General features: G+C 40.7%; 1 protein-coding gene across 21 annotated transcripts in view; it reads right to left on the bottom strand.

The window, feature by feature from the left end:
* MAGI1 (membrane associated guanylate kinase, WW and PDZ domain containing 1) overlaps positions 1-17086 on the bottom strand; it is a 641003-nt gene that overhangs the window by 35482 nt on the left and 588435 nt on the right. For all 21 annotated transcript variants that reach the window (XM_025456491.3, XM_025456481.3, XM_025456483.3 and 18 more), the window contains one exon: positions 10227-10258. In XM_025456491.3, coding sequence (XP_025312276.1) covers positions 10227-10258 — 32 coding nt within the window. The remainder of the gene's footprint in view (positions 1-10226; positions 10259-17086) is intronic.

Here is a 17086-nt window from a genome sequence, read left to right as displayed (position 1 = left end):
GATTGGCAGACAGAGACAGGGGCGGGCCAGATGGAAAGACATAATCACAAACCATATTGCTCTCTGGTCTGTAGCGGAAAACAAATCCAATTTTCATCATAGGTTCCCAGCTAAGACACCGGGTGCGTGTATTACAAGATGTATCAATTTAGCAACCTTATTTTTGTCACTGATATTGTTTTCAAAGGTCCTAGAGCAAGGGTGAAAGTGGGGAGACCTTAGAAGATTATTGTGATTATTTAGGTGAGAGAGGATGATGGCTTGGCCCAGGGTAATGTGGCAGAGATGGAGACAAGCGGTCAGATTCTGGACATATCCCTGAAGGTCGAGCCTTAACCAAGGGATTTGTTAACAGGTTGTGTGGAAGGTGTAAGAAAAAGGAATCAAGGATGGCTTCAAAGTGGGGGCTGCTGATCCAACTGGAAGACTGAAGTCACCTTCTATTGATACGACAGAGATAAAGGGGATGATTATTTGGGCCTTTGCAGTTGGAAGAGTTCAGTTCTGGGCTTATAAATTTGAGCTATTAGACATCCATCTGGAGATGTCCAATAAGTAACTGGGTACATTGAGTTTGAAGTTCAGGAAAGAGATACAACATGTATCAATCACTTCAACATCCTCATATTTTTTGGGCAAAATATGTTGAGGCAAAAAACCAGGGGTGATTTAAATGTAAAAGGCTATCACATCCAAAAGAAGTATGATCAAGGCTGAAAATATTTCTGGGGAGTTCTCACTTTCTATCTTTCAGTAATAAAATGCCCAACTTTCACCTAAAGGTTTGTTTAGGTTCTTCTATACCATAAAGTTCTTCTATACCATAAAGAAAACGGATCAGACCTTTCAAAAAATCATGCCTAGCATTCTATGTGCACTGGTACTTATAAGCATATAAGTAATTATCATATGAAGAGCTTCCATAATTCTTGGCTAATCAATTTTACAGGCATTGCACTTCACCTCTTGATCTCCCGACACTGCTGTTGCTTAAAAACCAAGATCAAACTTTATATATGGGTTGACCTCAAGAGGTCAGCCTTGTTAGATTTGCAACCCGTCCAAAGTCCAAGCAATATTCAAAGGGAAAGAGTTTCATTAAATTTCAATAGAATAAGCAGATTCCTGTCCTTAAAATCTGCTCAGCAAAAGACCCTTCCTATTTTATGAAACAGTCTTTGTTTGGATGTTGATCGAATGGAAAGCAAAATCTAGCGGGAGGAAAATACCTGGTGGGATATGAAATAACTTCAGTTCTTATTTTCTTGAATAGAAGATGGTGGTAAATCCAGATGTTTAGTTTCCCCCATTCAAAATAAAACCTCTGGAATCCTGACTCTTACTTAATAGATGCTCTGTCCCTATACTTACCTGCTTAAGAGCATCATAAAAGGGACAAGAATTGCTCCATTCTCTATTACAGAATCTATATGCAATGCTATTTAAGTGGTTTATAAGATCTTTGACCCACAGCATTTCAGTCCCTTAAAGTTGTGGATAGCATCAAAATCTCTCCTTGGTCTTATAATCGGTCCTATCAGAATCATTCCTTGCTGTCTCTCCAGAATGTATGTATCCTTCATCTTTCACTCCCCATCTCCACTGGAAATTTTCAAGGTCCCTTTCATTTAAATCTCAGGCTCCTTGACTCCCTCCTCTTCCAATCTTTGCTTTGAAGAAGTGTCTGAAGAGAGCCCAAGGAGGACAAAAGCTTCATTTACGCTTGACTATTACAGATTTGAATATAGATTTTGGCAAGGTTTCAAAGTTGAGGAATATCGGGGATGTACTTACTGAAGGCAAGTAGACTGCTTAAAATTGTATTTGGTGTGATGGCAGGAGAAATTTGAGGCCCATATTCTAAACTAGCAAAGAGGTCTTGGTAAAACTATGAGAGGTTTAGTTCACTCAGATGCAAGGGGACAATATACTCTGGTGTTGATGCCAGGAACACACACTGAGGTTTGGGCAGGGACAACCACCATCCCTCATGTCACCACTGTTCCCTTTGCAGGATGAAGTGCTCATTTCAGACCAGGATGGGTCAGAATTCCAAAGGCTTGGAATAGAACCTGGTCCTGCCAACTTTCAACAGTCCTCTCCAACAGCAAACTTGGCTCTGGGGGCCAGCTATCCAACTTCTGCCCCAAGAAGCTCAATAGCTGCCTTCTTGCTTCCCCTGGAGTCATGCTCAGGACTTTACGAGTCAAAAAATGTTAATGACAGATACATTTCCAGCTCTCTTTTGCATGTGGGTGGAAATTTGTGTTTCTCTTCACTGTGGTCTTTACAAGGGTCTTGATTATAAATAAGCACGCGCAGCACCAGCCCATTTTTGGTGTGCACACACACTAGCATAGAAAGAAAAAAAATGGGATTCAGGGTGCCTTTCTAACCCCCTTACACTTCCCTGTATTGCCTACTTCTTATAACATAAAGATAATGCTTGTTATAATCAAGACAGAATTTAAAGCCCTCTCTGTTTTGAAATAAACTTAGTAATAAGGAATATTCATGGAGACTTACTTTCTATTTTTTACATTTTTTTAAAGATTTTATTTTTAAGTGGTCTCTACACCCAATGTGGGGCTTGAACTCACAACCCCGAGACCAAGAGTTGCATGCTCCACTGGCTGAGCCAGCCAGGTGCCCTTCTTTTTCACATTTTGGTCCTGTTTTGTTTTTGTTCTCCTCTCAGGAAAGGAGGAAAAAGGTATTTTAAGTATGAAAGCAAATAATTCAACAGATTAAGGACCTCTGAGTTCACTCAGAGAATTGTATCCCTCCATTCGAATACCCACATTGGTTCCTCAAGATGAGTAGCAAATGCCAGATTGTGGGATTGGTCCACAGACACTATATTCATGGCACAGTTAGTATCGACCTCTGCAGCTTCAGGCTCCTTCGTGTTGAGACCACCCTTCATGAAACCTCACTGGGACCCAGAGTCTGCTGCACAGCAGGGTTATCTATGCAGGTAATGTCATACTCTTCTTTCCCGGGGTTACCCTGTCGTCCCCGGAAACCTAGCTATAACCTGTGCCACTCACCCCCTCTTCCTGAATTGGAAAATAGCTTCTCTCTGGCAACCTTGCTCCACTGACAGAATCTGATAACGGGCTAGACTTTCCTCCTGCAGAGAATGCACATGTGCTTTTACATACAAGTCCATAAATGCATATGCACAGATTCTGTTGTCACCTCATGGCTTCCCAAGACTCTTCGATGGTTGTCCCACTGTAACAAATCTCTGACATGGAGGACCTGGGAATCTTGGGTTTAACGGAAAGGAATGGCGTGGCCATTACCAGGGTGTGCAAATGAAGTCTACCAGAAATGGCTTGGGCCACTTTTCAAATTTTAACACCCTTTCTCACCTCCCAATAAATGAATCACTTTGGTCCAATTTAACACAAAATGACAGAATGTGGAATGAGTCTGTAAAACTGTCTCTGAAACTGTATTTCTGCAGCCCATTTAAATGCCATCTAAACTTTGTTCCTAAATTTGGAAAATAAAAGTAAAGCAGCATCCTGAGAATATGCTCGAAAAACGATGCCGCCACTAAAACTGTCACTAAATGACATATTCTAACCCACACTAATGGGCTAATGCACAATAATCTGGAAGCCATTTGGATTTTCCCCTGATAAGATTTAACCTCACTTTATGTTTCTTCTCAAGTTCAATTATGAAAAGTACTCATTTTGAAGATGCATTCTATTTTTAATATCTTGTACTCTAAGTTTTTTGAAGCTATGCGCTGTGTCTGTGCAAAAGTTCAAAATGCCTTTCAATTTCTGTGAGAATACTAATTAGCTATGATGTTACAGCCCAGAACTGTCCAGGAGAAAAGTCATGCTTATGTACCTCTCAAATTAAAGTCAATTTGTCCCCTTTCCTGGATTACCTCTCAGGGAAGATCTGGGGCATGGGGCATGACGACAAATTCAATTCTCAACTAGTTATAGCACAGGATCAGATTTGCATCTTTCTCCTCATTTTTCTAGGTGAGAAACTGGCCCAAAGAAAAGTATCTGTAGTTAAAGATACATTTTCAAGTCTGTTATTCTATGCATACCAGTACCGTGTGTAAGCACATAGCACACAAATGATAGAACATCCAGACAAGGCTCCCTTAAAGCAACTACCCACATTACATTTACTCACTCATCCAATAAATACATACTGATCATTTCCTATGAGCCAGATTATCAGGGATACAATGTATAAGAAAGAAAGATGATACTTAAACTTAGAGAATTTATACTTGCGTATTTAGGGGTGTGTGGGTGATGGATATTAATCAAATAATCATAACAGTTTGATAACAACATATTGCAATGTCCTTTAGATAGGTGGTAGGGAGAGGCTTCTAGAAGAACAGGCCATTAATGGAAGCAGCGTGTGCTAAGTCTTCAAGCAAAAATGAGTTTGGAGTGTCTGAAGAACACAGAGAAAGAAGGTAGTGTGACACAGCAAGGGAGTAGAGTGGTGTGAGATGAGCTCAGAGATCAGATACTACAAGGGCTTTATGAGCTACTTTAAGGAGTCTGGGACTCATTCTTCATTCAGAGGAGAAGAAATTCACTAATGAATTCAAAGCAGAGATATGCTTGGAGCCAAGTGGCTTCCAGAAAGTTTGGTCTGATTATTGAGAGGTGAAGAGATTAGTGTGGACAGTAGTTAAAGCAGAGAGCCAGTCAGGAGGCTACTGCACAGTCTATGTGGACCTGAGGTGGTTTACACTAGGGAAGAGCTGTGGTGAAGGGAAGGGACGAGTAGAAAGCAAAGACATTTGGGTTCAGATTCAACAGGCATTGCTGAATGACTGAGTGGAGGGCAGGGAAGAGGAGGAGGAGGGGGAGGACCTCTTGGAAACATGGATACCCACCTCCCAGCTCTCCAGCTCGAGCGACTAGTTGGAAAGATGTGCCACATATTGAGATGGGTATTTCCAATGCTAGCTCTTATCACTATTTTGATCTTTTTGAAGGGAGATTTTTATTTTTATGTATCAAGGGGTGCCTGGGTGGCTCAGTGGCTGAGTGTCATGATTGGCTCGTGATTCTGGGGTCCTGGGATCGAGTCCTGCATTAGGCTTTTGGGAGGTAGCCTGTTTCTCTCCCTGCCTATGTCTCTGCTTCTGTGTATCTTTCATGAATAAATAAAATCTTTAAAAAATAAACAGATAAATATCAAATCAGTTGACCAGTAAGAAAGAAATGGGCTCAATTTTCAAAACTTCATTAAAGTCCTTGGCCACACAGTAGCCATAAACTCATGTCATAAGACCTTTTGATTTAAACTGCACTAATTTCCCAGCATGAAAGATTTCTTAACTATTGACAGGCCAAGGAAATTGGGAAAATGCAATGGTTTTTATAAATGGAAATGGGGGAAAAGAAGTCAACTCATTGGTATTTCACAGAATGATTTCAAAATGAAGGTACTTATAAAGTGAGCTGAAAATATTTGCTCGGAAGAGCAAATGAATACAGACAGCACTTAGGAGCTTAAATGATGAAAAGAATTCATGTGGCTTAAAAATGACAAATCGATCCATTTTAAAGCAAAATTATTTACAGTTCACTTATCTGCCAAGACTGAAGGCCACTGCAGTGATTTACATGGACAACAGGAAAAACTCCAAGTGCTGATGAGATATTAGGCCAATGTCATTAAAGGTTGTGCAAAAATCAGAGACTCAACTCCAAACCAAAGCAGAGGACAGTCCTTGTCTCTTTTATCATTTATAGGTGTTAGGTCAAATAATCTCTTCTAAAAGAGATGAGAGGATTTAATGGAGAAGAAAAGGAAGGCATCGGCTGGATATGAAAATTAATGTGGGTTCACACGGAATGTTTTAAAAAAATCTAATACAAAAGCAAAGTCTATTTTCTAGATTCCAAGGGATTGAGGGTATGAGTCGCTGTGAGAAGTTGAGGAGCAATAAGATATACCTAAGCAATTCTAACCCTCCTTCCCTCTACTACTCCCTGCTTCTCCTCAGAGCCTGCAGGAGCTCTGATGAATTGTACTATTGCCAGGTTGTGGACAAAGGGCTCTGAGGTGCTAAGACAACCACAAGAGTCTGAGAAAACAGAATACATAAAACTGGGTGATTCAGGCTGGGGCCACTTGCTGGGCACATTACCAGAGAGATCTCTCTCACACATCTCTTTTAACAACTGGTTGTCAGCAATGTCCTTAGGATCCCTCCTAGCAGTAAGGGAACCGAGGACAATGTAACAGAAACCTGTCCCTTTCAGCTTGCTGCACTGGTAAAGAGAACAGGCTTCCTTGGTTTTTCCAATATTTGGTGTGAGTTTTTTTAGTTAACTGGGAAAATTTTGTCTCCTTTATGAATATGGTATGCTTTCTTTGATCTAACAATAAGAGCAAAGTAGATATGGTTTCCTACATTGCTCAGGCTGCTGGGGAACTTGGAACAATTCCATGGCTCCATCATGGCAACCTTATGTCTTTCCTATGGCTTTGTAGGACTACATAATTTATGTTGTTGTAATTAAGAGCTGAATGATTTTCATTATGTTTGTCCTTGGTTCTACATTATCTTTCTGCTTTTTATTTTTATTTTTTTAAGTAGGCTCCATGCCCAGCATGGAGCCCAACGTGGGGCTTGAACTCACAACCCTGAGGTCAAGACCTGACCTGAGATCAAGAGTCAGATGCTTAACTGACTGAGCCACCCAAGTGCCCCAATCTTTCTGCTTTTTGAACTTTTGAAGCTTTCAGACTTTATGCCCTACAAAGAGGATCCATATACATCTGCCTGTTTATATGGCTATTGTTTCTTTCTCTTCAGCTGCATGAAGGCAGGAATGTTTTGTTTTCTATCCTGCTGTATACTGGCACTGGATCCGGCATATAAAAGATACTCAATAAATACATGTCATTGATATAAGTGGGCAAATTTTTTTCACAATTTGAGATGATAAGTCCTTGTTTTGACAGAAGCAATCAAAACATCATTTGTTTGTAAGCTCCACGAAGAAAGGCACCAACCAACTTATTTATCACAGTATTTCCAGTGCCTCACACCAAGCCTGACACTAGATTTTTGATACTAATTGCTAAATAAATGGATGGATGGATGGATGGATGGTTGGGTAGATGAAGGAAGGGAGTAAGGGAGGTAACAGTTTGGAAATGAACTAGTGAGAAAACAAAAGTGAATACAGACTTAAAATTTGGGGTTTGATGTATGTTTAGATTTTTAAATTCTTTTTTAAAATTTATTATTATTATTAGTAATCTCTACACCCAACATGGGGCTTGAACTCACAACCCCAGCATCAGAAGTTGCACTCTCTACTAACTGAGCCTTCCAGGTGCCCCTAGAGTTTTTAAATTCTCATTTACAAAATTCTCGTGTGTGATTCAGAACTAGAGTCTCAGTTAAGTAAGTTTCCGTCAGGATGATTAAACTGGGCCTCAGAATCCGTTTCCAAGTGAGGTCTAAAACCTGACAGCAAATATGTCTTATTTTTGTCTCTGCTATTTGGCAGAAAAATTCCTAATGTTATGGCTGTCCAGGTATTAAATTAATAGCATTTTATTAAGATACTGCCATTGTTCCCAATGAGTACGGAACCCATAAAATCAACATTTAAACTAAATCTAGTAGGTGAAACTGCTTATTAAGAGTAAGCTATAGAGGCTGCCCAGGAGGGGAAATGAGATCAAAAAGTCCTTTTGTTCTAATAAAAACCCAGCTACTTAATTATTGAAAACACTAAAAAGAAAAAAAAAAAAGTATGAGGGCAAAAGAAAGCTGTCAGTCACACGAGCAAGCCAACAATGTCAGGAGCCTCTCAAAGAAGAGAAGAAACATGGTCCCAGGTTAAGACAGCAAATTCACAGAGCGAATGGTCGATCTCAACATATCACAACCCAGGCACGATCTGCATGCATTCATTACGTAGCCTGCACAACGGACCCTATCTGCCATTATGTGACTGGCTTTCTGGAACCATGACATCCAGCGTCCCCTGTGGATTCCCCCCACCCCAGCCCCACCATAGAAATCCCATCCTCAGCTGTCTTTCTGGCAGGACATCATCAAAATTCAAACTGGGGAAGGGAACCAGCTTTCAACCCACCTGTACGGAGCTCCCACGGATCACAGATGTTAGCAATGCTCTACTGGCAACAGCAGACCTTGGCTGAGAGTTCCCAAATTTTGTACAGCAGCTGCCAGAGTGTGCCAGCAATGCTGTGAAACCCATCATCCCTGTCCTGGCACAGAAATCAGGGAGAGATGAGCCCCAGGCTGGGGGCTTGTTCTTTTCTAACCCGGCAACAGACCAGTCTCTTAGCTTGTGGTAATTAAGAGCCAGCAGACTGTGGGCAAAGCAGTTAAGAACGCTTTTTTCCTAGGAATGCAGACAGAGTAATTGGCTTGCCGCTTGCTAATGACACAGCTTCTACAAAAATAAACTGTCATAGGGAATTCTCTTAACTGACTTGGTGAATACAGGCTCTATACCTGTTTGATATCCTTGGAGCTCAGCAGTGAATCCCAAAACACTTTGGTGAAGAAAAGATCCAAATGAAATCCACAAAAATCCTTCTGCAAAGTAAGTTTAAAGGGGATGCAAAACAACAAAAAAAAAGAACACCTTGCTACTTGAGGTCATGCTCCCTGTGAAAAACCGCTCTATCTCCCCCAGTCTGCTCCTTGTTAAGACTCCATTCCTGTGTGGTGTGTAAAATCAGTCCGCGCATCACACAGCAAGCATGCTTGAGGGTGCAGAAGAAAAAAATGCTGGCTAACTGAAGCTCATGTGACACATCTTCCAGATTGGCTTCTATTTTTCTGAAGGCTGAACAGGTTTCTGACTATGACCCAGGGAGGAGGACACACATGTGCCATGTGCGTATGTGCATGCACACACACACACACACACACACACACACACACACACGCACTCGCGCACGATGGCATCTCTGGTTCCGATGTGGACACCTACCAGCACTTTTCAGCTTAAACATGAACACAAACTGACAAGGGAAGCAGCCCTGAAGTCACATGCTCCAGTCGCCACAGCACTGTGCCACTGGAATCACATCAATTATTGCAGGTTTTTCTCTTTGGACAACTTAGGAGTGGCGCTTAAGAATGCAGGCAGCTCCCTCTCTCATCTCCTTAATAAACTTCTGCCTCTCGCCGCCAGGCTTGGAGACAGGTGGAAAAGAATCCAGCTGCAGCCCCTGTGAGCTGCAAAGTTTGAAAGGTTCTCCTTTCCTGGATGGCGGCAAGCTGTAGATTTTTCCCTCCCCCAAATATTCTAAGCCACGTGGAAGTACCCCTCTTTATCCCAATGATAATGAATTGGGAAGCTTCTTTCTCCCGGATCAATTTCACAGGCATTGTAGTTCCAGATCTTGAGTTTTTAAGTAGCATTTTAATTTGTTGTCAGTGCCCTGGGAGCAGAAGCTCACACCACCAAGCAAAACACCATAGCCTCTAAGCTATTAGCTAACATGTCAACTAGGTAATGCATCTTCAGGGAAACCAGATTACAAAGGACAGCAAAACATTGATTTTTTTTTTTTTTTAAAGAATCCTATACCTGCAGCATAATGCTGCTAAAGCTAGCAAAACAACAAAGGACATTTCGACAGCAAGGAAATGTCTTATTCTCAGTGCTGGGGCAGTGAACATTGTTCCATGTGAGCATGGATATATATACAGGGCAAAGCAATTCTTCTTTAAACCTGCAGGCTTTTTAATTTTGTAAATAATTCATCATCCAATGCATAAGAAAGCTCAGGGAAAGAATCTCCCCAAGTGAATGGATGGAAACACCAGTTAAGAGCAACCCTACTTAGGAAGCAGGTGGAGCTTCCCCCCCCCCCACCCCAAGGAAACAATAGCATTTGTATCAAGTTAAAACACCTAAGAAACTCCTCCATTTAATGAGAGTTGTCATGCATTTATACAGAGAAGATTCCAAACATGCATTCTTTAACCTGGCTCCTGCAGCCTGCCCACAAATCACTAGACAGTTAAAGATAAACCCAATACCTTCTCTATCAAACAGACCCCCAGAACTTAATAAAATGAGCCCAAGCTACTGTTTCCCCCACTGACTCTAAAACACATTTCATGAAGTCAAGCCAGACAGCGTCTCTTTCTACCACCAGGACGCCCCCCGCCCCCCCCCCAAACAAGAACCAAGTAACTGATAAGTCCTTACCGACTTTGGGCTCTTCTTGGGAACTGGCAACCCTGGAAAAAATGCAACAAGGAGGGAAGAGGGGAAGAAATCATTAGCATATAAATGTTACCTTTTTCCTTAAAGAACAATCCCCAGGTGTTTCATGGCAACCTAGCCATCTGCAGAGTTATGTCAGATTTCTCCCCAGCATCGGAGTTACCAGGCTGTTCATATCGAATCAAAGCAGAGGGAGGAGGAGAGCGAGAGGCAGGAGATCTATCTGCATTAGCTATGCTGGCTTGTACTGCAGCAGCCTGGAGGCTGGGAAAAGAAATTCACAGACCTCAGCGGCCTGGGAAATTGAACACTTGGACAGAATCTCAAATGCTCTTCTGGATTAAGAGAGACTTAACTTACAATTAAGTCCAGGATATTTCCTTTCCACACGATCCACTTGTCAATTGAAGCGGACCAATCAGGACAGAGGAAGGGGTGTATATTTAGTTGCAGAGGAGTACATGGTTAAAATTAAATTTTTCTTTCCTTTTTTTTTTTTTTTTGGTCGTTTCTTTCCCTTTTTTCCCCCCTCTGCTTTTCAGGAGAGGAAATGCCTTCTTTATTTGGATGAGCTGAACACCAAAAAAAAAAAAAAGACGGATGCTCTTTTGCCAGCAGGGAACACAATTTGAACTTGGTGTAGGACCCCTTCCAGATCATGGGCACACCTCTCCGTGCATGTCAATCACCCAAGCACACTCCTATTTAGCTTGCTGGAAAGGAAGCTAGCTGGGGTCAGATCCTTAAGGGGAAAGCAGATTGGTGGAGAGTGAATGAGAAATTTCATGGAGCTGAGTGAAGATGAGAAAGGCAGAGGAGAGAAAGGTATTCACTGATCCTAGCTGGCTCTTCCAGAACCCTCTCCTTCGTGGGAGGGTGAAAGCTGGAAGGGGCTGGTGATTGCCTCACACTTCTCGAAAAGTCAGCAGCGATTAGGGGCAGACGTATGGGAAATCTGCCAACAGGGGAGTGCAGCAAAAGAGGGCTAGAAAGGAAAATAAAAGCACATAATGGTGTTTCAAAGGTAATCATTTCTGCAAGCTGCCCTCTCATTCTTTATTTATTTCTTATTTTTGGTTTGAGCAAGGGTTAGAATGCAAGATGTAGATTCCATCTGCGCTGGGTACAAAAGATATACTTGGGATCGGATGATTTTGCGCCGGCAACTTCAACCTTTTTTAGAAAACGATCCCTATGTAGTGTGATGATTTCAATGCTTTGGGAAGTGACTTGTCAAACCATGAGCTGTGCTAAGTTCAGCACAAGTGAACATGAGGCAACGGAAGTGGATGAGTAGGAGGAAGCCACCAGAGGAGCACTGCTAGTGTGCCCACTGCAAGTGAGGCATGACTTGTCATGGATTCCTCGTCCCCAAAGACCCTGGAGACACATTCTGGCAAGGCACATCACATCACCACAACGGGGTCACCATGGTCTGGCCAAGTGGCTCTCGGACTTCTGAGCACATCCGGAGAACATGAAGAACTGTTATAAAGCCAGAATCCCAGGCCTGACCCTGAGAGGGGCCCAGGAATCTGCAGTATGATAAAATCTTCTGGGAGATTCTGACACAGGAGGTCTGAGGACCACATTTAAGGAGACTATGATGCAGTAGAAAGAATATGACTCTTTCAGGTCAGATGAACTCAGGTAGCCTTCAGTGGGTTGCTTCAGTGCCTCAGTTTATGAAATGGAGATAATCAGACTTACTTCACAGGATTAGGACAATTAAATAGACAACACATTCTGGAAGCCTCATACCCAGCACAGAGTGGACCCCTCAAATGTCAGTCATTTCACCTTACTTTGTGAATTTACACCATTCAGAAAGGCAGTGGTTATGGTCACCTTCCTCTAACTAGGGAAAGTCACTTGCCTAACACGGTAACATATAGAAAACACTGCAGGGGACATATTTTACCTATAGGTGAGAATAACTGTGTTGAACAATTTAGTTGTGTCATTATTCTTTAAAAATTATTAGGTGCTTTTGTGTATTCATTAATGTGATTCCCTTAGGGAATTTTATTAAGTTATATCAGCTTTGGTCACTGTATGCACTTCAAAATTGTTTAATACTACATCTTTGAATTCAAAGGTTTTCCTAATTCAGACTGACCTTCTTAACTAACTAAAGGAAATACCGTTTCACTGTAGTTACCTTTTACCAGACTTGACCTCACTTCACCCAGCGACCCTCTATAAAAATGTGTCAAGAATCCCCAATTAGGTAGGAAGAGTCCAAGAAAATGGCTTTGATCTGTATTCTGCTTATCACTTTTGAAACTGAGCATCTTAGGGGCACCTGGATGGCACAGTTGGTTTTTTGTCCGACTCTTAATTTTGGCTCAGGTCATGATCTCAGGGTTGTGAGATCAAGCCCCACATCAGAGTCGGTGCTCAGCGCGGAGTCCACATGGGATTCTCTCTTCCTCTCCCTCTGCTCCTTCCCACCTCCCTCTCTCTCTGTCTCTCTCAAATGAATACATAAATCTTTAAAAAAAAACCTCAAAAACCTTGACCATCTTAAATTCCCTCTTAAGATTTCATGTACAAAATAAAGGGTACTTTTCTTTCTCTATCATAGAGAAACACTTGCCCATTGAAAGGTGCAGGTACAAGGATGCTCACTGCAGTATTGTTGGTAGAAAGGAGACCTGGAAAGGACCAGAGGTTCTAAATAAACTGTGGAATAGCCAACCTATAAGGCAGTCTGCAGAGATTAAAAGGAACGAGCTCTATGTGTAACATGTATGGTCTCCAAAACACAAGGGTGAATGCAAGCAGCAGGTTGCAGAACAGCAGGGACAGGACGAGACAGGTGTTAAATACAAACACACGCACTGGGTCCACTCTCCATGACTGTCCACACCAAATGGATAACTGGGCTGTTTCTGGTAGACAAGGAGCGGCAGGGATTGGAGAGATGAGTTTAAGCAGACATGGTCTTAATCTAGAATTCTTTACCAAGAACATATATTCATATCTTTCTGAGGTAATGAAATATTTATCTAAAAATAAACATTAATTAACGACTCTTCCACTAATTGTACAAAACCAGCCAGTCGACAGCATACTGGGATCACAGTTATAGTCTGCTTCTTCTGAGGAGGTAGTTCATACAACATTCCAAAAGATCCCAGCTCAATCGACAGCACAAGTATTTCACAAAAAAAGAAATTTAATTTAGAGAGATATTTGTTTCTCTTTGCTATCTTCTTTTTAAAAAGCCACCTCTTTTACAAGAACCAAAACTGGCCACAAATTAGTATTCAAAATGTCCAAACTCGAGAGCCTCTACTTGAGTGCTTTTTAAAAAAGAAATCAAGGATATGCTTTAAGTCCACATAGTCATTAAATCTTAAAATCTAATGAATATGAATGCGGGAACAAAGCTCCTGATTACAATTTATAATGTATTTTAGCCAAAACTACTCAGATGGTTTGAAAACAGCTGGGAGACCTAATGGAAAATACTCAGAAAAGGTCACCATTTATCAGATTTTTCCAAGACCTAGCACTGGATGGGTGATAGAAAGCAGCATGATCCCACACTTCATAGCATGATAATGGTCTTCCCAGGACAGATCACACTTTATGTTCGCAGGGGCAGCAGGAAACTTGTGTTGCATACCTTGTGTCACATACTACATACTAGGCATATGCGAAGAAACAACACCTGTCTTAATGGGCTCACCTGTTCCCTTCACGGAAAGGAAAGGAAATTCCGAGAAGAGGCAGAAGAAAAAGTCTATGGATGGTACCATCTGCTCTTAGAGCCTAGAAAATAGCAAATGCTATTTCAAAGGGTTCCCGGAAAACTTTTAGGGGAAGGTACAAAGTGTGGATCTAAGCGTGATTTATGGAAGTCAGAAATGTTGGGACCTGAATTTCCAAAGTTCTCTATGAAAAAAATATCCTTTTGGAGAAAACAAATGGCAAATTCTCTGCTACTGACTGGAATCTAACCAAATAACATGAAGAGAACTCTTCCCTTTTAAATATCAAGACCATAAACTATGCTACTGAACATGTTCTCATAGAACTAAATGGCAAATGATATTCTTGTTGAAATTTTATAATGGTTGTATGCAACAATTTATATGAAAAAGTAAAAATATAATGGAATATATATGCATTTGGAAGCAAAGTCTGGAACCAAACACTGTTCTTTAGCTCATGGCATCATGGATGGGTTTTATTACCTATTGTAGTAATTTCTACAACAAGAAAAGCTTTATTTATGACCATACACATAGACACAGATAGATACCACAAAAAAACAAAAGCCTATACTGAGTTTTGCTTAAGATGAATGCAGCAAATTTTAGAACATTTAACTGCACTTTTAAATCTCAAGAGCCATCAGTAACCTCTGCATCCTCCAAATTTGCTAACTTTTCTCTCAAAAGAATGTATACATACAATTTACTTAAGTATCCCTGTTGAGATTAAGACTTGTGTTTATTCTGCTGACTAAATGGACATAGGGTAGACATCGATAGCTCAGCTACGCTACGGGGAGGGGGTGGGGAGCACTGCCTTTTCAGCACTGAGATGAACAAGCCTGAGTTGTGGAAAAGAGATCAGACTTCTTTGGACCTAACTTCCTGCAGGTTAAAGGAATTTTCAACTTCAACTGAAGAATGAAGAAAAATCATGCGAAAGTCTTTGAACAGGTAAATTCTAAAGTTACTACCATAAGCAGAGTGGATCTACAATAATAAAAATGTACCATGCCAACAATTCACATTTTTTCAATGTGATATTCATTTCTGCTTTGTACTTGATCCGTAGGCTTGAACATTTCAATGGAAACATTTTGGCTTCTTCCTTAGCATTCTAACACATGCTATGTCACTAATCCATATGCCATTGGAACACGTGGGATTCTTTAGCATTTTGCATTGCAAAATGTTTGATTAAAAACAGCACTGGTGTTGAAATTGGTAATGCAATGTTCAAGGAGCAGAGAACAGTTACATATATTGAGAGAGAGAGAGACAAAGAGATAGAGAGACTGATGGATCCACTGATCGATTGAGGCAATCAGGTAGATAGTTTATGGACATCACTGAAAGCCACAAAAAGAAGACTGAGAACTTGGTCTGGGGCTACTCATAGATAGATTCCAAACTATGAGTAGAATAAGACTACTCCTGAGCACATGTTCATTTCAGACCCCACTAACTTTCTTATTCTAAAATACATCAATACATAACCCTAAGTGCTGGACTCGAAAATTATAGCTGATTTTAATCCAATAAACTCATCATTAAGAGTTTGTATTCGGGGCGTCTGGGTGGCCCAGTCAGGTAAGCGTCTGCCTTCAGCTCAGGTCATGATTTCAGAGTCCCAGGACCAAGCCCCACCCCTGCCCCTTGGGCTCACAGCTCAGCGGGGAGTCTGTTTCTCCCTCTGATCCTCCCCTGTCTAGTGCACTCTCTCTCTCCCACGCCCTCTAATAAGTAAATACAATCTTTTTAAAAAAAGAATTTTTTAAAAAGTTTGTATTCAGGAAATAATCAGAGAGGTTGATAAAGATTTATGTAAAAAGATGTTCAACACAGTATTATTTAAAGAAGATAAAAACTGGAAACAATCTGAGCTTTTAAGAACAGAAAGCTGAGTAAACATATTGTTATAGCAACAGGATGAAAAATTATGAATCCATAGAAATAGTGAAGAACATTTAGTGATAGATATAAGATGTGTAAAAGAGGGATAGACCTGTACATAGAACATAAGCTCATTGTTAAAAAAAAACAGGTATATGTATGCATCACCCACATATATCACACACCTAAAGACTAGAAGAACATGTATTAAAATATTATTTCTAAATGCTAGGATTAATAAGTGATTTACATACAACTATGATTATAAACAGAGAAGCATTACTCATTGTGCTTGGACAATGATATGTATTTATTAGCTTTAGTGCAGTACTAGATTAAAACATAACTGGAGTTTGTTCTAGCTCTCTCTTAGCTCAATGACTACCATTTCTACTCGAGTGTCTGTGCTATAAATTACCAGGCCATGGCCTTGATTGAAAATAGGATAAAAAATGTTGTTAGAGCCTCTCTCAAGCAAGGCTGCGTAGAAGCACACAATTTCACATATAATTTTAAGCAGTCTCTGAAACCTTGACCAGTAACTCTGAGAAGCCAATTCTACTAAGGTCTATGAACCTCAGATTAAATCTCAACCAAGCACACGGCTGTGGTGTTAGATGCAACTCCTAGGGCAAGGTTGACTTCCACTAAGTGTGCGCCTGTAATAAGGACAGTGCATATAAAATACTTCATCTGCAAATAGAGAGGATGATGAGAAGGATCAAGCAGAAAGAGAAAAGTTTCGTTGTTTGCTTCTTCTTTCCTGGGAAGATGTAAAGGGCACATCTAAAAATTTTTTGAGGAGGGAAACTGCATTAAAGAACTTTGCAAAAAAAAAAAAAAAGGACTTTGCAGAACACTGATATCTATAAGCAAAAATGCTGCTGCATGAAAGAATTATGTACCTAGTAGGGTAAAGCTTTTATTGGTGGGGGGCCATATGAGGGTGGATCAAAATACAAGAAATGTATGAAGTACAGATGTGGAGGGGTGCAGGAAAGCCCACGCAGAATTGATGATTACTTCACGCAAACCAGTGACTTAAAACAACTAACATTAATGGCCAGAATCCCTTCTTTAAAAAGCTACCTGCATCATATCTACCAATTAGTTTTTTTATTTGTTTGGTTTGTTTAATACAAAACATATAAATCATGATTAAATTTAAACTGTATTTGACAAACTGATAAAATGCTAAGGACAGTCCAGAAACCCGAAAGAAGG

Source organism: Canis lupus, chromosome 20 (genome assembly GCF_003254725.2).
Source record: "Canis lupus dingo isolate Sandy chromosome 20, ASM325472v2, whole genome shotgun sequence".
Lineage (NCBI taxonomy): Eukaryota > Metazoa > Chordata > Mammalia > Carnivora > Canidae > Canis > Canis lupus.
The sequence above is the reverse complement of the archived record's forward strand: the minus strand, read 5'-3'. Positions and strand labels throughout refer to the sequence as shown.